Here is a 20,102-nt window from a genome sequence, read left to right as displayed (position 1 = left end):
TGGAGTACACACAGAGCCCTTAACAGCGAAATTGACGTTTATTTTCGCCGAGGTGCAGCTGATGTGTTGAAAGCAGTCAGAGCTGCAACAATGCGCAGACATTGAACTGTACGCGCTGTGAGCAAAGTGTTGCTAGTTGACACTGCTCACTGCGTCAGACGCTTTCTACAGTCTACGGTCGGACGTGTGCGATCACGTGATTGGTAGGGGAAAGTCACGTGACGCAAGCTGTATGTATCTCCAGTCTATGGGTCAGACCTGAAAATGACAGCTGGACCATGTCGTCCGTTCACTGTTGTTGTTGTCGTTGTAATGGTCATGCTAGTCTGTTTTGATGCGAGTTTCCAACGCACTACATTCCAGGTAGGAAAACGTTGTCTACAATTTGGATAAGCAGCGTCCGTGAAACGACTAGCGTACTTTCTATGAATGTCTGTTTCCAGCTAGCTGCCTCCAATTCTGGACCCTACAGCTGTAACCAGCGAGTATCTATTATGCGTGAATAAGTCATTATTCTTGTGTTTTTCAAATTCAATACTGTACCCCGTTTAATGTAATGCGTAGTGTCTAACCCGTTTTTCCCGTTATATCGCTGTATTTAAAGGCTCTAGACATTGTCATTCTGCAACACTATGTACTTTCACAGGTGTGTCATGTGTGTGAGGGCGCCTTACAGAACGGAACAGCGGTGGGAAATTTCTGCTCGGTATCGTCCGGTCAGGCCGACGGACGGTGTTGCATAGAGACCCGTGGTCTGGACGCGGACTCTATCATTGGGTATGAACCGGCACAAACGACTTGAGCTAATTGTTTTTCGGCAATAGGATAAATCCTACGAAACGGAAGGTGGACGTATGGCTTGTATTCAGCCGTGCTGAAAAATAAATAGAGCCCCTGCTGGAAAAACAAACAAACAGCTCAAGCTAGGTTTTGAAGCAGCTGGTAGCAGGTTGACCAGTTCAGACCAGCTCCCAGCTCGACATGGTTTAGCAGGTTGACCAGGTCAGACCAGCTCTCAGCCTGATTTTTTAAACAACTTATATTTTTGATAAGACACTGTAAAAAGTTCAGACTTTCAGCTTTAATTGTAGGGTATTTACATCCCCTTTCCACATATTATTATTATTATTATTATTATTATTATTATTATTATTATTATTATTATTATTGTTGTTATTGTTATCATTGTTGTTTTTCAGATTGGATCTCTCAAATTGTTCACTGAGAGAAGTAGAAGGCCTGAACGAAGCATCAGCAGCTAAAATAATGTAAGTAAAATGCAGCCATGATGCATTTAAATACATTTTTTAAAACAATGGCTTTTGTTTGTTATGTTCAGGAGTTGACTGTTTTGCCTTTTTACCTTTGCCCTTTCTGATCAATGAAGAGATCTGTCGGCCAACCGCCTTTTAAACTTTAACGACACAGTCTTCCAAGGCTTTACACAGCTGCAGCATTTGTAAGTACCTTTCTATGTTTCATTTCAGTGTGAAATATGTGAATATTGGAGGCAATGTAACATGCTTTGTGCTGATTGGTGCTATCTGTGATTGTATGGTAAATGGTTAATGGACAGCATTTATCCAAAGCGCTTTACAACGAATGCCTCTCATGCACTCACGCACGCACGCACGCACGCACGCACGCACGCACGCACGCACGCACGCACGCACGCACGCACGCACGCACGCACGCACGCACGCACGCACGCACGCACGCACGCACGCACGCACGCACGCACGCACGCACGCACGCACGCACGCACGCACGCACGCACGCACGCACGCACGCACGCACGCACGCACGCACGCACGCACGCACGCACGCACGCACGCACGCACGCACGCACGCACGCACGCACGCACGCACGCACGCACGCACGCACGCACGCACGCACGAGCTGCTACCTCCTGAGTTAATGTCGGCTAATGTTTTAGGATGTTGCCGCTTCATCTGACGTGTCCGGGGGGCAATGCATCCTGGGAGAAAGTGGAGGCGAGAGGGGAGATTCGCCTGTGTGACGGACAGCGGGACAGCTGCAATCAGACGGGACACATGAGTACGTCACTGACACACAAGCAAACGCGTCGCATCGCGTCGCCTGCTCGCTAAAAACCCTTCCGTCGTTCCTGCGGTCGGACACTGAATCCAGACCGGGCCGGGGCAGAAACTCAGGTTTAAATGGGGCTGAGGTGGCATGTCAATTGTTGAAGTCAGTCTTGCGCGCTTCCAGCTAACCGCTTGAAGGGCAGTGTGGTAATGAATAGTGGAAGTTAAATAGTGTAATTTCAGGCTTCAGTAACCCCCAAAAATCCAAGTACCCCTGGCAGCCGGGCCCACTGAAGTGCATGGCAACGCCACCCTCTCAGAAATAAAAGTACGAAAAGTGCCTAAAAAGGTACAAATGCTCGCTGGGGCAGTACCCGACAGGAACATAAAAGTTAACCCCTAGCCAGCAATATACAATTTACCATTTGGAAAACTTACTCATTTCTACCCAAAGAGAACATTACTGTATTTCAGGGTAAGTATGATCCGTGAAGAACAAAAACGTACCTCCACTGTCACTTTGAATAGCCTTCCTTCCACTCATGTCTGTGAGCACAGCTTGCAAACTGTGGTGTGCTAAGAAGCAGCTGGCGTCATGCACTACAGAGGATAACATTCACTTGTCTGCGCTCCATAGCGGGGGCTGTGGCCATTACAATATGCCCAAACTGGGGAGAAAACTGGGGTGAAAGCTTACAAACCCCAAACTCCTTAAGAAAGCCTGATGATGATCCCTTTCCCTGTTTTTGGAATTTCAGCCTGGGACTGCCCGGAAAACGGCCTCTGTGCTGCGGACGGGCCGGGCTTCTTTCAGTGCAGGTGCACACACCGTCACCACGGATACAAGTGCCTCAGAGAGGTCAGTGAGTTGAATGTGTTACAGTCAATTACGTCCCCCTTTCATCCGAGTCCCCAACCACGAGTGAGTGTGCCGTGTTCTGCCTCTGTCACAGGGCCAGTTCCCATTGGCTGAAGTGCTGGGGATTCTGGGCGGGGCCACAGTCCTGGTCGCCATCTTGCTATGGGTAACACAACGACGAAAGGCTAAGTCCGTCTGAGGCACGGTCAAAGCGGGAAGACTGAAACCTGACATCACTGAACCCCAAGACTCATCCCGCTGCTGGTGCAGTGGGGGACCCCTGCACATTTCAAAAAAAACATTTCAAAAGTATTTTAACTGACGGTTGTATTTGTGCTGCTTTAGCACACCCAGCTGCTTTCGCAGGATATTTTGAAGGCCGTACTTGACTTGGCGAGAATAACAAGATTGTTATTTATTCAGTTGACAAGTTGCAAATTTGCAGCAAATTCTCAACTTAACCCTCCTATTATGTTAAGATTTTATGACCGCTTTTATTTTTGGGGTCTAATTGAGCCCAACAGTTTAAATAGACACACAATTATTGTAATATAAATATTTTGACACTTTGGTTGTCGCCTTCTTATCGTTTCCAAAATAATTAGCCTTTTATCCATAAATGTGGAAAATCTGTGAGAAAGTTTGGGAAAGTGCCAGCATGATAATCCGCAAGAGATGTCAAAGAAGAGATTTTTTGAAGAGATCTCGGAACACTAAATCGGGTCAAGTTGACCCCAAACGTAATAGGAGGGTTAAAATCGTATGAAAGAGGAAAAAGGTTTAGCATGCGAAGATACTGTTTTTAATGATCCACACATCCATGAGTATATTTCAATACATTATGAGAATTCTTTGATCTGTGTTTAACTATAAGGGGCGAAACCTGCATTTATAGTCCAGTCTCTGTACTGATGTTCACTTTGTGTCCTCTGCACTCGAAGCTTCCTTTCCATAGAGGGCTGACTGTGCCAGAGGAGTCCTGGGACTCTTTCCAACCGCTCATCTTTCTCCTCCCGCCTCCTCGTTCTTTGCCCGACCCAGAAATCGACCGAGGTCTGCCATCCTTAAGGGAAATTCAAACCCGTTAAATGTTCCTTCTCAGAAGCTAGACGCCCGACTTAGGAAGATCCCAAAGTTGCCTTGAGCAAGAGAACATCAGCATCCTTTGTGGAATTTTTTTTTTTTTTTTTTCATTCTGCATTGCGTGATGAATAAACGGTCAACCTGTGGATCCACCTCTCCCCATCTGGTACGCATCTGGCACATCTGTAACTGACATGGCTTCAAACCGACGTTTGAAGGAGGAAGGGCATTCCATTCGCCTAATTCACGTTCTCTCGATTCCCCCGCCCCTTCAACTCGTTTTCTGCCTTTTATTTTTGCGTCGCCTGATGGGTGGAACTAGGAGCAAGGAAAGGGTGGAGGTGGAAAAATAAGCAATTGGAAAGAGCCCCAGGATAAGTATATCACTGAGCATGAAGGTCGTAATGACTGACAAAACATATGAGATTTACGCGGTCATCTCGTGTATATTGCATCAACCCGCCACATCTGGTAGCACTAGCTGTAATCACATTTTTGAAAACGACATGTCTGTAGACCGGAACTTGAAATGGTGCCTAGCGTGATGGTTGTGTGGCAAGTTAGGACACGCATGCCCTGTGTAATTGTTTTCTTTAAATTCCTTTTTTGGAATTATGAATGGAAGTAATGATTGAATTCATGCAACCACTGTAGTAATAAATGCACTGACTTTTAACCCAGGGGAGTCGGGGTCCTTTATGTACGCTGCAGCCTGTTTGTGACATGCCTACTCAGGACATACAGACTCGTATGCAGTATCATAAAGTGCTCATGTGACATATTCCTGCTCTAACATCATTGAGATGAGTAAAACCCAACCCTGCCCCTAACTACCCTCCTACCCAAACTACCCCCAACCCTACCCTCCTACCCCAAACTACCCCCAACCCTACCCTCCTACCCCAAACTACCCCCAACCCTACCTTCCTACCCCAAACTACCCCCAACCCAAGCCTCCTACCCCTAACTACCCCCAACCCTACCTTCCTACCCCAAACTACCCCCAACCCTACCTTCCTACCCCAAACTACCCCCAACCCTACTTTCCTACCCCAAACTACCCCCAACCCTACCCTCCTACCCCAAACTACCCCCAACCCTACCTTCCTACCCCAAACTACCCCCAACCCTACCTTCCTACCCCAAACTACCCCCAACCCTACCCTCCTACCCCTAACCCCTCACTCCCACCCTACACTCCAACCCCTCCTTATCCAGACCCCTTAATCCCTCTGACTGCCCGTCCCCGGCCCCCTTCAGCCCTCCTCCTCATCACTGACCCTCATACCAGCCCAGGAAAAATAAAGACCGCAGAGATTTATATAAAAACATTCCGTTTACATGTGTTTATTGCATGTCGGAGCACGCACGGTATACACAGACACGCATTGCATTCTGGGACTGGGCGTGGACCTCACTGGTCCACGTTTTTGACCCTCAGAACCACAGGCACGGAGGTGCAGGGGATCATGCCCAGATCTGTGATCACCAGGTCGACAAAGTCCGGTGGGGTGACGTCATACACCAGGTTCAGCAGCCCCAGCGACCTCACTTTCTGCCAGTGCTCCAGCTGGGTCTTCCCCTTCCGGGTCACGATGAGGTCATCCGGGTCATCTGGATGAGGGAGAGAGAGAGAGAGTTGTAGACGACTGGTCACCAACCCTGTACCTGGAGATCTACCGTCCTTGTAGGTTTTCACTCTAACCCTAACAAAGCATAGCCTTAGATAGAGCTGGGCTGCCCAACCCTGTACCTGGAGATACACCATCCTGTTGGTCTTCATTCCTACCCTAACAAAGCACACCTCATTCAACAGCCAGAGCAGGGCTGCTTCAGCACACCCGTACTTTAGCACACCGGCAATTAAACCTGGGGCAGACACAAGGTATGCAGGGTACGAGTGACTCCATACCGAGCTCGTTGGACACAAAGGAGTCGGTCTGCACCCTCTCGCAGAACTTGTACGTCTCGCAGCACACCAGCACGGGGACGTTGTAGGCCTTGGCCACCAGGGCGATCTGGGACGTGCCCACGCGTGACATCACGTAGCCGTTGGCCAGGAGAGCATGCGCCCCGAGGAACACCTTCGACACCTGAGGGGGGGGGGGGGGGGGGGGAGAGAGGGTCAGTGGGGTGAGGGTAGGAGAGGTGGGATGAGGCAGGGTGAGGGCGGATGGGGTAAGGGTTAGGGTGGGGCAGGGGTAGGGTAGGACAGGGTTTAGATTGGATGGGGTTAGGGTGGGGCAGGGGTAGGGTAGGGTAGGGCAGGGCTTGGGTGGATGGGGTTAGGGTGGGGCAGGGGTAGGATAGGGCAGAGTTTGGGTGGATGGGGTAAGGGTAAGGGCAGGGTTAGGGTAGGACAGGGTTAGGGTGGGGCAGGGTTTGGGTGGATGGGGTAAGGGTAAGGGCAGGGTTTGGGTGGGACAGGGTTAGGGTGGGGCAGGGTTTGGGTGGGGCAGGGTTTGGGTGGATGGGGTAAGGGTAAGGGCAGGGTTAGGGTAAGGGCAGGGTTAGGGTAGGACAGGGTTAGGGTGGGGCAGGGTTTGGGTGGATGGGGTAAGGGTAAGGGCAGGGTTAGGGTAGGACAGGGTTAGGGTGGGGCAGGGTTTGGGTGGGGCAGGGTTTGGGTGGATGGGGTAAGGGTAAGGGCAGGGTTAGGGTGGGGCAGGGTTTGGGTGGATGGGGTAAGGGTAAGGGCAGGGTTAGGGTAAGGGCAGGGTTATGGCAGGGTTAGGGCAGGACAGGGTTAGGGTGGGGCAGGGTTTCGGTGGGGCAGGGTTTGGGTGGATGGGGTAAGGGTAAGGGCAGGGTTAGGGTAAGGGCAGGGCTAGGGTAGGACAGGGTTAGGGTGGGGCAGGGTTTGGGTGGATGGGGTAAGGGTAAGGGCAGGGTTAGGGTAGGACAGGGTTAGGGTGGGGCAGGGTTTGGGTGGATGGGGTAAGGGTAAGGGCAGGGTTAGGGTAGGACAGGGTTAGGGTGGGGCAGGGTTAGGGTGGGGCAGGGTTAGGGTAAGGGCAGGGCTAGGGTAGGACAGGGTTAGGGTGGGGCAGGGTTTGGGTGGATGGGGTAAGGGTAAGGGCAGGGTTAGGGTAGGACAGGGTTAGGGTGGGGCAGGGTTAGGGTAGGACAGGGTTAGGGTGGGGCAGGGTTAGGGTAGGGCAGGGTTTGGGTGGATGGGGTAAGGGTAAGGGCAGGGTTAGGGTGGGGCAGGGTTTGGGTGGATGGGGTAAGGGCAGGGTTAGGGTAGGACAGGGTTAGGGTGGGGCAGGGTTTGGGTGGATGGGGTAAGGGTAAGGGTAAGGGTAAGGGCAGGGTTAGGGTAGGACAGGGTTAGGGTGGGGCAGGGTTTGGGTGGATGGGGTAAGGGTAAGGGCAGGGTTAGGGTGGGGCAGGGTTTGGGTGGATGGGGTAAGGGTAAGGGCAGGGTTAGGGTGGGGCAGGGTTTGGGTGGATGGGGTAAGGGTAAGGGCAGGGTTAGGGTGGGGCAGGGTTTGGGTGGATGGGGTTAGGGTAGGGCAGGGTTTGGGTGGATGGGGTAGGGGTTAGGGTAGGGGTAGGGGTTAGGGTAAGGGCAGGGTTAGAGCGCACCTCGGGCAGGATGTAGGACAGGGCGGAGATGAGCACGTAGGTGCAGTGGATCCCCTTCTTCACCAGCCGCCGCAGAGCCTCCCGTCCCTCCAGCCGCGGCCGGCTGTCCACCACGATCACCCGGAACTTTCTCTCCTTCTCAAACGCCTCCGACAGGATGTGGTTCACCAGCGAGGAGCTGGGGCGGGGCGGGGCGGGGCGAGACGGTCAGGTCAAATCCGATCGTGACAGACCCTAAGAGTGCACTACTGCTGACACAGAGCCCTAAGTGTGCACTACTCTTGATACTAAGTGTGCACTAAAGAGTGGACCATTTTATTACGTCTTCAATGTACAAATTAAAACCATTGGTCACATGGTTGACATCGTACCCGAGGCAGAGGACAGAAAACTTGTCCCAGAGTAGATGCATATAGCGTTACACGTACTGTAAAAAACACAACCCATTCCACACGATGCACGTTAGATAAAACAACGGTCAACAAAAGCGAGACGATACCCCACCCCGACAGTGGGAATAAGTGGGAACTCATGAACACCGCTTCCTTCAATGCGGAGTGAACTTACCACCCGTACACCAGGATGACGTCGCCGTCGCTGATCTTCTCGATGGCGTATTTGGAGATGGCCTCGGCGGCCAGCTGAATCTTCTCCGTGATGTATTTATCAATGCATGTCAGCAGCGTGGCCTTCGCCTGTAAACAGAGCAGAGACTTTAATCACACTGAGTATGATTCATATTGAATGTGATTCATACTGAATATGATTCATTCTGAATGTGATTCATACCGATTGAGTTTCATACAGAATGCGATTCATACCAAATATGATTCATTCTCAATGTGATTCATACTGGATATGATTCATACGGAAGCCTGTGACTAAAGCAGTGAGTAATAAATGAGATTCATGCTGAATTGCAATTGTCGCCCACCTCTTCCTCCTTACAGTGACTGGGGATGTTGGAGATCTCCTTCTTCATGTATTTAATTGCATTTCCCATACTGGCCGACAGAGGGCGACATTGGTTGAGAAAACTGAAAGAAAATTAAACACCAAACACTGGCGTTCACACGCAAGCAAATTTCATTTTCAATGTCCTGTTCATTTTGTCCCTCCCAAAACTATTGTTCCGTTTCTTCCCCTGTTCAATGACTGTATCTGTATCGGCTCATTAACCTGACTGACCTTTACCGGACTTTTTCAGTTACTGACATATTCCATGCAGATATCTGTGGAAGTGGACTACCCGTGTGAATCACGTGCCAGCAGAAGAGGTTTCACTCAGTTTAACTTGCCTACCTGATATAAGGTTTTAGTTTATTAACAAGGTCTCTGGATAGTTCCTCATTTGGAGGGGTGCTGTAGTCTCGAACGACCTGCAGAAAGAAAATCTATTTATACCCGGTGATAAATGCACCGATTACATCAGATGATAACCAAGTACAAAAGTGACCATGAATTTTGAACTGAACTGAAGCGGTGTGAATCTGATGCAGTGTGAATGTAAACTGAAGTGGAGTGAATCTGATGCAGTGTGAATGTAAACTGAAGTGGTGTGAATCTGGTGCAGTGTGAATGTAAACTGAAGCGGCGTGAATCTGGTGTGCAGTGTGAATGTAAACTGAAGCGGTGTGAATCTGGTGTGCAGTGTGAATGTAAACTGAAGCGGTGTGAATGTGACGTGGGGCGGCGCGAGGACTAGGTAAGCAGTGTTTGGATAGTTAAGTTTGGTCACTTTTGCCTTGTTGTTTGTTTGTTTGTTTATTTGTTTGTTAAAAAAAAAAAATTGTCCTTATCTTTGTTGTACAGGTAGCAGTTGAAATTGTACGTCTTTCAACGCACTTATCCCTGGTTATGGGTATGCACTTTGTTGTACGTCGCTCTGGATAAGAGTGTCTGCCAAATGGCATTAATGTAATGTAATGAAAGGATATGTGCTTATAAAAGATAAAGCTGTTGGTGATGCAGGGAGGTTAGCTCATGGAGGCAGTGATGTCAGTGCGGATTATTACGAATGTGAACTGAAATGGTCTGAATAGAATCAATGCTGTGAATCTGGTGCAGTGTGAATGTAAACTGAAGTAGTGTTAATCTGGTGTGCAGTGTGAATGTAAACTGAAGTGGTGTGAATCTGGTGTGCAGTTTGAATGTAAACTGAAGTAGTGTTAATCTGGTGTGCAGTGTGAATGTAAACTGAAGTGGTGTGAATCTGGTGTGCAGTTTGAATGTAAACTGAGGCGGTGTGAATCTGGTGTGCAGTTCGAATGTAAACTGAAGCGGTGTGAATCTGGTGTGCCGTGTGAATGTAAACTGAAGCGGTGTGAATCTGGATTAGTGTGAATGTGACGTGGGGCGGCGCGAGGAGCAGCCGCACCTGTTTGAAGGCGTGCAGCAGAGCGATGGAGCGGGAGTTGGATCCCGCCACGATGCCCTGCGAGTACTGCAGCCCCAGGCGGACGATGGCGGGGTGGATCACCGTGGAGGGAATGCTGCCAGACAGCATTTAAACGTATTTGAATTTGACAAAGTAAGAAAGATCAATCCACAAGGAGAAAATATTTGTGGCGTTGTTTCGCAACGTGAACGCAGTGTAGCGGATCGTTTTTTCTGCACCCACGTTACTAGCCTGTGGGCTCATTTGTTTGACTTTTATTTTTTCCACACCGAGAGACGTCACTGTGGAATAGCTTGCCAGGACGTAGTAGAGACAGAAACACTGGGAGTTTTCAAGACCAGGCTTGATACGGTGGCTCAATACCATTTCGCTTTTAGGCAAACTAAGCAGTCGGTGCACTTTAGTGGTAGGAAAAGGTGAGCATCGCTGGGCTGAATGGCCGGGTTCTCCTCATTATGCTATGTTGGGTTCTGTTTTTTTTGACAAGATGCCTTGAGGTTGAAGGGCTGCCTGTAGCCTGCTGGCTCAGGTACGTGACTGGAATCTGGACGGTTGGTGGTTCAAGCCCCGGTCTAGCCACGATAAGATCACAGCTATTGGGCCCTTGATCAAGGCCCTTCACCCTGCACTGCTTCAGGGGTGCTTGTCCACTGCTAATCAACTGTAAGTCACATTGGATAAAAGAGCTAAAAAGAGCTAAAACAGCCAAATAACAAATTAAGCATGTTCCCAGTGGTGGGCTGAGAGCGAATAAAACCAGTTACCGTAGTAAAACGGAGTCTACCTGATTTGTTGGGTGAGGGGTGCTTTGCGGCTGTACTGGTGGAGGTGGGAGAACAGGCTGACCTTGTAGCCGTAGTCTGGCCTCAGCGGGATCTGCAGGCAGCAACACACAGAGCGTCAGCATGGCAGCGTGCCAGAGTTCCCCACCTTCATCTCAAAGGGGTTTCCATAATGTCACAGAGAACCCCGCCCTCCCAACACACAGTGTATGACACCTTTAGCCACACACACACACCCTACAGGCTATAGTAGTGCTAATGCTCATGTTAACACACCAGCACATGAAAACGTACATGTGTAGATCTCACCTGCTGCCTTTCTAACTTCTTGGCCAGTTTCTTCACCACAGCAGGGTCATCAGCTTGGATGTGTTCTGGAAGTCTTTTCACCACTGCAGATAAATCACACATTCATTTATACAGTAGAACCTCATATTTTAATCGGAACATTTTTCTTCCGTTTTTTCCTTCGACGAAAGTAATCAACTAGCTGCCGTCATCAACGCACTGTGCTTAAAGTGGCGCGTTTCTACGATGACAGAGTATGTCTGAGCGTTTGTCGCCTTGTGTACCCTGAATGATAGCATACACACTTAGTGTGTAGTACATAGCGTGCAGTACATAGTGCATGATTTAGGATGCAGCCTCAGGTAGGGCCGGGAGGCAGGCCTACCTGGCTGTAGCTCGCTGGGCGGGGCTTTGGGCTTGGCGGTGGAGGCCGGTTGGCCGGGCTCTCCTTTCTTCCCCTGCCGATTGGCTCGCTCCGACTCCTGCCGGACCCGCCTCTCGGCGCGAAGCTCGGCCTTGGTCTTCGCCGGTTTGTCTCCAGGCGCAGGCGCAGGCGCATCGGACGGTGCCCCCGCTGCCGGGGCAGAGGGGAGAGGCAGCGATTAAGCGACACGGCACACGAGGTTGTGAATACAGTCCCGGTGGGTTTCGTGAATACAGTCAGGGTGGGGGTGGGGGTGTTCGAGCAGGGCCGGCAACCGAAAAAAGCACAGTCAGGAGCCACAAAAAGCCAAGTCCTGAACCTATGTGCAAATACGCTTCCCTGAAACAACAAACAAGTGGAGCGGTGGAGCTCCCGGTCATGCTGATGAAGAATGATTACAGCTTTTTATTCACGTAAATAAACAATTATTTAATAATAATAATTTACATTTTTTTTTATTCCTGAATGCTTCAAAATATGACATCTCTTGTAAATATTTAGATGGGAATTTAGACGGATTTGTAACGAAACCCCACCTTTCTGTGCCGATGGCTTCTTCTCTGTATCTGCCTCTGCAGGGTTCTTGTCCTTTTTCTTCTGCTGTTTCTTCTCCTTCCTCAGCTTTTGCTTTTCCTCTTTGGTCAGCTCTCTTCCCTCATTCTGCACAGAGGAGACAGTCATCATTCCTTATTATAATATTGAATACTATTTCATATATACAGCAACTAAATGAATAAAAGTATGCAGACATGGTCAAGAGGTTCAGCTGTTGTTCAGACTAAATGTCAGAATGGGGAAGAGATGTGATCTGAATGACTTTGACCATGGAATGATTATATGTAATGCTATGAGTATCTCAGAAACGGCTGGATCTCCTGTGATTTTTTACACACAGTCTATAGAATGGTGCAAAAAACAAAAAACATCCAGTGAGCAGCAGTTCTGCGGGCATAAATTTGTTGTTCATGAGAGAGGTTGGAGGAGAAGGGCCAGACTGGTCGAAGCTGACAGGAAGGTGACAGTTACGCAAATAAACATGCATTACAACAGTGGTATGCAGAAGAGCATCTCTGAACACACAACACATCAAACTTCTAAGTGGATAGGCTACAGCAGCAGAAGACCAATAATTCTAAGAATACCTAATAAAGAGCTCACTGGGTGTATAATAGTCCAATAAACAATGCAAAGCCGAATATGTGGCTATGAATGTTCACAGTTTGCTACTCTGCTGGGAAAAAAAACTGCTGGTAGCTGATTGACCAGTACAAACCACCTCGCAGCTCGACATGGTTTAGCTGGTTGACCAGTTCAGACCACCTCCCAGTTCGACATGGTTTAGCTGGTTGACCAGTTCATGCTATGTTTTGAAACAGCTGTTAGCTGATTGACCAGCAACCAACTCTAAGCTATCAGCACTCGCTGGTTGACCAGCTCATACCTAGCTAGACCAGCTTCTGACCCAGCTCAATTTTTAAGCTGGTCAAGCTGGCATAATGTTAGCTGAATTTTACACCAGGGTATTCTTGTTATTTTGGGAAATTTAATAATTAACAGAACATTCAAGCTAGTTCGTTAATAATGTATTCAACACGTGCAATTCCCGTATTTTAACACGGGACACGGTCTATAGAGTAGACTACAAGAAAACGTGCCGAATGCAATACTTACTTTAGCAAGTGAAATAGCCGTATTCTTTGACTCCGTTCCATCTGAAATTAAAGACACAAATGAACACTTTTTCAAGGAAAAACATCTCGCCACCGATCTGACAGGTAATTTACTAAGCAAGCAGACGTTAGTGTTAAACTGAAAATAGAGAGCGATATAATAAATTATAGCTGTGTTACGTAGCAAGCTAGGACCCATCCAGCGGATGTATATCACTGTAGTTCTAAGGTGGCAAAATGTGCTCATTTGATAGAAACGGTCACCAAACATGTGAAATCCAGAAATCCGATGTGTACAGGTTATCCTTTGAAAGCAAAGACATTTACCTTCAGTACGTGAAGCGCTGTCATTCTGTGTTGGTTCGCTACCTTCCATGTCGGCCATGTTTGTCTGTGGCGTAAAGCCCACTGAACTCTATGGTACAGCCTGACAACCCTCTATGGTCTGAGCTTGCAAACTCCAGTGGATGCTCGCGGTATTGCGGGTTTGTCAGCCCCCAATGCAAAAAAGCACATTTCCCATTTAAGTCCATTCAAAAGCGGTAAACATATCGTCCTCTACCCCCATGCACTGCCATTGGGTGAGGAACAATTGCTTGACGCCTTACGTCGTTAGTAACTATGAAGGTAACCTTTTGGTAAATGTACTGCATTTATATAGCGCTTCTATCCAAAGCGCTTTATAATGAATGCCTCTCATATAATTATGAATTTACAATGAATGCCTCTCATTCAGACATCAATGACCAGCTCGTCTGGCGCAATTGGGAGTTAGGTGTCACTGCTTTGACACACCCAGAGCGGGTGATCGAAACGGCAACCTTCCGACTGCAAGACAACCGCTCTTGCCTCCTGGGGATAACTGGCTTTATGGCACACGCGAATCAGGTGCTATCACGATGAGCATCGACGAATCAATCGAGGCATGAATCAGCTGTCCTGAGCTTGTGCGTGTGCCTGCGCACGCAACATTGAGTTGCGACGTATTTGTATCCTTATGAAACGGGAGCGCCGCTGCTGGAAAGGAAATCCTCGGGGAAACACTGTAGTTAAAAATACATGCTAGCTAACATTAGCTAACAAACAACTTGGCGTTGCCTACAAAGCAAATTTAATGGGTGTTTGACTTGGGTGCTATCCCCTGAAGAGCTCGGTAGTCCTCAGTAATACTCAGCAAAGCCAAGAAGCGGTGACTGCTTCATGACTGACGTTATGTGTAGGATTAGGAACATAATCAAAAGTGTTCAAATGTAATGCTGATGCGATTGATGTAGATGTCCTTACCGATAAGGCAACACAGTTGAACAACACATGAGGCAACACAATTAAAACAATAAGGTATACTTGCAAGGGAAAGCAATTACTGGTCAAAAAAAAAAGTTCCCACGGTGATCAGGTGATCAGATCATTCTGTTGTTTTTAATTGGTCGCAAAACATGCACTCATCATCTCAAACTTCAGCCGAGCATTAAGATTGATCTGTGTGTCCAATGAGGTGCCTAACTGATTTGGGAGTGGGGCTCCTATCTGAACACACAACAGAAAGACTTCCCAAACATTGTGGAGGGATTGGGAAATTTCCAAAAATGTCTTAGAGCCAACATACCTGATTAATAGGGGGAGGGGGCTGAACTGCACCCTTTGACGAAAGCATAACAGTTTATTTACGGCTCCTAGAGCTTTCTGTAACAACGTTAGATACGACGTAAATACAAAAAACCAAAACCTGGCACAATTACACGGTTTGTGATTTCAGAACTTAATTAAACCAGAAATCTGAACCTCAGATCCTGGAGCGGTGCTGTGTCTGCTGGTTTTTGGGGTGTTCCTGTTCTTTCATTTAAGTCATTGATTGGCTGACGAATCCGAAACACCTTGTTTCCATGGTCTACATTGTTTGTCCAACAAAAACCAGAGACCGTGGCCCTCCAGGACATAAACGCCTCATTCCACAATTGATCGGCACGTCACGTCTCTGTGGAGCAGGAGTATCCAGTCTTATACGAAAAAGGGCCGGTACGGGTGCAGGTGATTCAGCTAAATTAATCGTAAATTACTTAGTAAATTAATAGTACATTTAATCAAGTGGTCAGTTAATAACAGAACCAGGTGTGGTAGTGCTGGTCTAAAACTAAACTGTTTACCCACACCGGCCCTGTAATGTTGACTGAGGTATAATAAAACCATCATTCAAATGCAGCTAACTGGAAAACACATAGGCATTGTTTCAAATGGCTTACTTGTCTACTACTGAGTATAGAAGTCGTATTTGCATACTCAGTAGTAGGCAAGGAAGCTGATTAGAACGTGGCCGCAGAGTGGCTGTAGAACACCTAGGGGAGTCACAGTACCCGCAAAAAATGTATCCTCCTTTCCGGAACTATGGCAGAGGAAAGGAGGACACTTTTTTTCGGTACTGGGACACAGCCATAGAGTGGCAGTGAATAGCCGGCCGGTCAGCTGTGCGGCCTCTGTGCTCTGCTACTGCTGTAGCTCCAATGTCCTGCTAACAGGTTAGCACAGGGGTCGGAAAGCATGGTCCTGGAGAGTTGCAGGGTGTGCTGGGGTCCTCACTCCTGGTCCTGGAGAGCTGCAGGGTGTGCTGGGGTCCTCACTCCTGGTCCTGGAGAGCCACAGGGTGTGCTGGGGTCCTCACTCCTGGTCCTGGAGAGCCACAGGGTGTGCTGGGGTCCTCACTCCTGGTCCTGGAGAGCTGAAGGGTGTGCTGGCTTCCATTGTTGCTCAGCACTTAACTGATCAGAAAAATCAGTTGGTCACATTGCTAACTTACCTATCCCTGGATTCATTCCAATCACACACATCTGCCATGTCTGTAACTGGCATGACTTCAAACTAATTCACGTTTTCTCAACTTCCCCGTCTTCATTTATTTTTCTTGCTACTTTTCTCAGGCACTCCTGATGGGTGGAGCTAGGAGTAGATAAAGAGCAAGAAGAAGAAAAAAAATAGTTTGTTGGGAATCGGTTGCAGTTGATTTTTAATGTGAACACAACCACCAGCACACCCAGCGGGTCTCCAGGACCCAGGCTTGCGGGCCCCGGCAGGTCCAGGACCCAGGCTTGCGGGCCCCGGCAGGTCAGTCGGCCGGGTGGCGGTGGCACCTGTGGTGCCGGTACAGGTGGCTCTGGGTGCGGAAGGCCGAATCGCACTGCGCACACCTGTACGGCCTCTCGTCAGAGTGCACGCGCAGGTGCACCTTCAGGTTGTAGGCGTGCGGCGTGGAGTAGTGGCAGTCCGCGCACTCCAGGACCCTGGGCGCGGGCGCGGGCTTGGGCCGGGGAGCGGGCCGTCTGGCGCCCCCCGGTGGCTTGCCGCAGCACTGCGCCAGGGCGTGGCGGTTCAGGCCGCTGCGGGTCCGGAAGCGCAGGGCGCACTTGTCGCAGCCGTAGGGCCGCTCGCCCGTGTGCGTGCGGGCGTGGCACGCCAGGTTGTACGAGCTGTTGGTGGAATAGCGGCACTCCTCGCAGGCGTACTCCTGCCCCCCCGGGCCGTCCCGGCGACGCTCCGGTTTCACGGAGCGGTTTTCCAGCTTCACGGGCGAGCGCTTGGGGCCGGGGCTGAGCTTCGGACAGACTCCTCCCTCGTCTGCGGCGCGCGGCGACCGATTGCTAGGATACCGTCGCCGGCCGCGCCCGGGAGACGGCCGAGAGGACGCGGTCTTCCTGCGTGACTCATCGACGCCGCCGTTCAGCCAATGGTCTTTGACGTCTTCACACGTCGCCACGGCAACGCCGCCGCCGCCATCGCCAGGATCCTTCCTGTCCACTCTGGACCTCCGCCGCTTCTCTGTGCCGAGAGAGGGAGGGGGACTGTCGTGAAAAGGTAACCGCTCTGAATTTCGGTTGGTACTTCAAAAAAAGCGATGCCTTGTTTACAGACCTGTGTCATTGTTTTAGATTCAAGTGCCTTTCTACACTTTACTGAGCTTGTCTCTGTGATTCTCTGACTAAGGATTCTCAGCTGTTGGGCTCTTGAGTAACCCCACATTGGCCTAATCAACTGTAAGTCGCTTTGGATAAAAGCATCAGCTAAATAACAGCAATGTAATGAAAGGTCATTTGAGCCTGCAAGGAACCACCAACCTTCCAGGCCCCAGTCTAGCTTCTAAGCCAGTAGGCTATAAGCAGCCCCCAAATACAACAACAGGCAAGATCAGTGGAGCACATAAAACGATTTGAATCCAAAACAAATACTATAAGAACGCAAATCTAGCTAAACTGCATGGTCACTCCGTACCTCGTGGCTTTTGCGCTCTACCCCTTCCTTCCTTTTTGATAACGGGGAAGGTTTTATCTTCATCAGCATCATCATCATCATCACCACTTGCCAATATAAGAGTGACTGGGATAACAAAACGCACCCCTGGATGACGAAGGCAAAAAGGACATTGCTGAATCGCACAAACAGGTCCAGCCATAAAAGAAAACATCTAAGATATTGCAACTGGAATTGTGGGTCCTGTAAATAGACCGCTTACCATGAATTAACCAATCAGCTTCTTCTTCTGGCTTGGCGCTCATCTCTTCAGGCTGGTGTGATCTTACTTCTTATTTCAGGCAGATCAGACAGTCCAGACGGTCTTAGATGAGTTTTTTTTAATACCTTTCCAAAATGTGTTGAATATGTTTTAAGGAACCTGAAGGTGACGGCAGAAAAGCTTTTCACAGTAACAATAAAATTTACAGTAACAGTAAAAAACATTTACATTTACATTACAACACACAATGCCAAATGTAGGTAATACAATTATGATATGTCCACCCTATTAAAGACCCCATACAATTAAAACAATCGTTTAATAGTTAAATTATTAATATAACAGGTATATAACAGACACAGATTCATCAGCCAGTTGTATCACATTATTAGTATTTTCATAAGCAAAATTGTGCATATACTGTATATGTCCGTTTTTGTAAGGCACCAGTTATTTTCTTATGAGAAACGGGTAACGTTACCTTTTGATGGGATGTTGTCGTGAGTACCCCGCCAGTTATTGGCAGCCAGACGTTCAAATACATCGATACTGTTGCACCCAGTTGTAGCCACGCAGACCTGGCATTAGGTAAAAGATAAAGTCAGGCACGGTTTTATATTTGTCTTGATTTCCCAACTCGTTCCCTTGAAAATGACTTCTTTAAAAGAGATTCCAGACAGTTTCTAATCAGACTAACGTTACCAATTGGTTAGTTGGCTACATGTCCTGGATTCTTTGCAAGCCACTTAGCCTTGTTGTTATGGTTTTAAACAGAATATACGGGAAACAAGGACAACCCTCCAAAACACCATTGCACACGCAATTGCACAAGCTCCGAATACCGATTGTCTGTAGCTAAACACAAGTCAATCAACCAATCTGTGTTTGTATTCAATCCTACTACCCGGGAAAACCCGCAACGACGGAAACCGGAAGTTCTTTTGGTTATTCAGAACTTTTTCAAAATAAAAGTACGCGACGTGACTGGCAACGTAAATCATAGACAAGAAGGTAGATTCCAGAATTACAGTTTTTTACAATCGTTTTCACACTTGTCTCAATACCATGTCCACTTTTTCAAAACTCTTCACACAGTGTGCTTTTGAAACACACACCTGAGCAAATCAATTAACCTTTGGTGCAAAAGGCACTTCGACCACCAAAACACTTAATATTTCACCCAAAAGTGACTCATGCTGCCATAACTATAGCACATGCTTTCTCCCATAAGACTACTTTTTCACTCAATGTTCAATTAACTACAAAACACAAACAACTTGGAGCATTGCTAAATACATATATTATGTGTTTCCCTTTCCTCTATTTTTGCATCCACAAATATTTCAAGCCAAGCAGCTAAAGAAACTTCTGATCTGTTGGTTTGCCTCTCACAATAGATGTCATGACTGAGTGTGGTAAATTTACAGTAAACTGTAAATGAATGAATGTTTTACTATATTGGAAACCCAGAATAACAATTTTTACTGTGTAATGTAAAACAATATATGATAAAGAAACAAATCACAAAAGCAACAGTATTCTTCAGAGGGTTTACAGTATTTTGACATTTGTTCTCACAGTGCAATATACTGTAATTCAGAAAAGAAAAATACAATACAATCAATTACTCAAAATACATTACAATCAATAACAAATACATACCAAAAAGCAATATTTTCACTATATACAGTAATTTGCACATATATTGTCTGCCTATCAGTATCAGAAGTCTACTGTTGGCCTGGCCCATCCATCCTGTCCTCTGCATTTGGCCATAGATTTTCATCAACATCACTCCAAATGTTATCTCTTTCTATACACCGAGGAAAACATCTCTTTGTGTGGCTTTTCCAGCCCTGGATGTGTTCCACTGTTATGTCCATACACTCAGCCGGCATTGCATCTGGAAGTGACTTTTCATGTGGGTGGTGGTCCTACACCTTCACATATATTGGTATCTGAGTACCTTGACACCCTCAGAGTTCCTGTCAAAGGGGACAGTGTACAACCGTTTCATCCTGATCTGATGTTTCTGTAGCACTCTTGAAATGGTTGTAGTGCTTACACTGTCAGTGTTTGGAAATATGTTGTTGTCTGCGATTATGTTGTTGCATATTTCTCTTAGCCTGATGCTGTTGTTGACAATGACCATCCCGACTATTGTATCCTCCTGTTGAGGCATAAACATTCTTCCCCTTCCCCCTGTGTGACTGTGTGAGGTAACCGCTGGGTCCTGTAGTGTGTCACAGACAAATGTGCACTGATACATCTGCTTTTTCTGGAGACTTTTCAAATCACAGTACTGCTGTAATATACACATCAATTGAACTCCTTCAGTGAGAATGCTGCAAATACTGTATAGTACCTGTTGGTTTGCCTGAAAATCCTCACTATTGAAGCCACTGTGGATCTAGGCAAGTTTGGTTGAACCCTCAACCTGCTTCCCTCAGGGACAGACCATGA

The 20,102-nt window shown here is 47.9% G+C and overlaps 3 protein-coding genes across 5 annotated transcripts; 1 reads left to right on the top strand and 2 right to left on the bottom strand.

Annotated features, from left to right (window-relative positions):
* Positions 1 to 218: 218 nt before the first annotated feature.
* Positions 219 to 4,667, top strand: atraid (all-trans retinoic acid-induced differentiation factor). Its single transcript, XM_061242934.1, has 7 exons — positions 219 to 363; positions 647 to 777; positions 1,200 to 1,268; positions 1,388 to 1,459; positions 1,938 to 2,059; positions 2,808 to 2,908; positions 3,003 to 4,667. The coding sequence occupies exons 1-7, from the start codon at positions 265 to 267 to the stop codon at positions 3,105 to 3,107; spliced, it is 699 nt and encodes a 232-aa protein (XP_061098918.1). The 5' UTR covers positions 219 to 264; the 3' UTR covers positions 3,108 to 4,667.
* A 655-nt stretch (positions 4,668 to 5,322) lies between these two features.
* eif2b4 (eukaryotic translation initiation factor 2B, subunit 4 delta) lies at positions 5,323 to 14,084 on the bottom strand. Of its 2 annotated transcripts, none has more exons than XM_061240986.1 (13): positions 13,469 to 14,084; positions 13,143 to 13,183; positions 12,008 to 12,131; positions 11,433 to 11,621; positions 11,054 to 11,151; positions 10,762 to 10,853; positions 9,957 to 10,071; positions 8,882 to 8,958; positions 8,514 to 8,616; positions 8,147 to 8,274; positions 7,580 to 7,757; positions 5,904 to 6,084; positions 5,323 to 5,605 (listed from the first exon to the last, which is right to left on the bottom strand). In XM_061240986.1, the coding sequence occupies exons 1-13, from the start codon at positions 13,524 to 13,526 to the stop codon at positions 5,406 to 5,408; spliced, it is 1,584 nt and encodes a 527-aa protein (XP_061096970.1). In that variant the 5' UTR covers positions 13,527 to 14,084; the 3' UTR covers positions 5,323 to 5,405. The 2 variants fall into 2 exon arrangements, with proteins under 2 accessions (XP_061096970.1, XP_061096971.1); XM_061240987.1 differs by having other exon boundaries at positions 11,069 to 11,151; positions 13,469 to 14,080.
* Positions 14,085 to 14,503: 419 nt separating this feature from the next.
* Positions 14,504 to 18,523, bottom strand: LOC133127886 (zinc finger and SCAN domain-containing protein 12-like). 2 transcript variants are annotated; one of them, XM_061240988.1, is made up of 5 exons: positions 18,342 to 18,523; positions 18,121 to 18,217; positions 17,640 to 17,798; positions 17,399 to 17,524; positions 14,505 to 16,948 (listed from the first exon to the last, which is right to left on the bottom strand). In XM_061240988.1, exons 3-5 carry the CDS (start codon positions 17,680 to 17,682, stop codon positions 16,239 to 16,241), a joined length of 879 nt encoding a protein of 292 aa, XP_061096972.1. In that variant the 5' UTR covers positions 17,683 to 17,798; positions 18,121 to 18,217; positions 18,342 to 18,523; the 3' UTR covers positions 14,505 to 16,238. The 2 variants fall into 2 exon arrangements, with proteins under 2 accessions (XP_061096973.1, XP_061096972.1); XM_061240989.1 differs by lacking the exon at positions 17,399 to 17,524 and having other exon boundaries at positions 14,504 to 16,948; positions 18,121 to 18,523.
* Positions 18,524 to 20,102: the final 1,579 nt, after the last annotated feature.

This window comes from Conger conger, chromosome 5 (assembly GCF_963514075.1).
Source record: "Conger conger chromosome 5, fConCon1.1, whole genome shotgun sequence".
In the NCBI taxonomy this organism is placed as follows: domain Eukaryota; kingdom Metazoa; phylum Chordata; class Actinopteri; order Anguilliformes; family Congridae; genus Conger; species Conger conger.
The sequence above is the reverse complement of the archived record's forward strand: the minus strand, read 5'-3'. Positions and strand labels throughout refer to the sequence as shown.

Bases quoted from the DNA above. Each gene is read 5' to 3' on its own strand.
- atraid (XM_061242934.1), top strand. From the start codon at position 265: ATGACAGCTGGACCATGTCGTCCGTTCACTGTTGTTGTTGTCGTTGTA. The intron at 364-646 runs GTAGGAAAACGT...GTACTTTCACAG, and splicing joins TCCAACGCACTACATTCCAG to GTGTGTCATGTGTGTGAGGG. The intron at 1,460-1,937 runs GTAAGTACCTTT...CTAATGTTTTAG, and splicing joins TTTACACAGCTGCAGCATTT to GATGTTGCCGCTTCATCTGA.
- eif2b4 (XM_061240986.1), bottom strand. From the start codon at position 13,526: ATGGCCGACATGGAAGGTAGCGAACCAACACAGAATGACAGCGCTTCA. The intron at 13,184-13,468 runs GTAAATGTCTTT...CTTTAATTTCAG, and splicing joins CAGCGCTTCACGTACTGAAG to ATGGAACGGAGTCAAAGAAT. The intron at 8,959-9,956 runs GTGCGGCTGCTC...TTCTTTCTGCAG, and splicing joins TGCTGCACGCCTTCAAACAG to GTCGTTCGAGACTACAGCAC.
- LOC133127886 (XM_061240988.1), bottom strand. From the start codon at position 17,682: ATGAGCGCCAAGCCAGAAGAAGAAGCTGATTGGTTAATTCATG. The intron at 17,525-17,639 runs GTAAGCGGTCTA...TTCGTCATCCAG, and splicing joins AGCTGATTGGTTAATTCATG to GGGTGCGTTTTGTTATCCCA. The intron at 16,949-17,398 runs GTACGGAGTGAC...CTCTCGGCACAG, and splicing joins TAGAGCGCAAAAGCCACGAG to AGAAGCGGCGGAGGTCCAGA.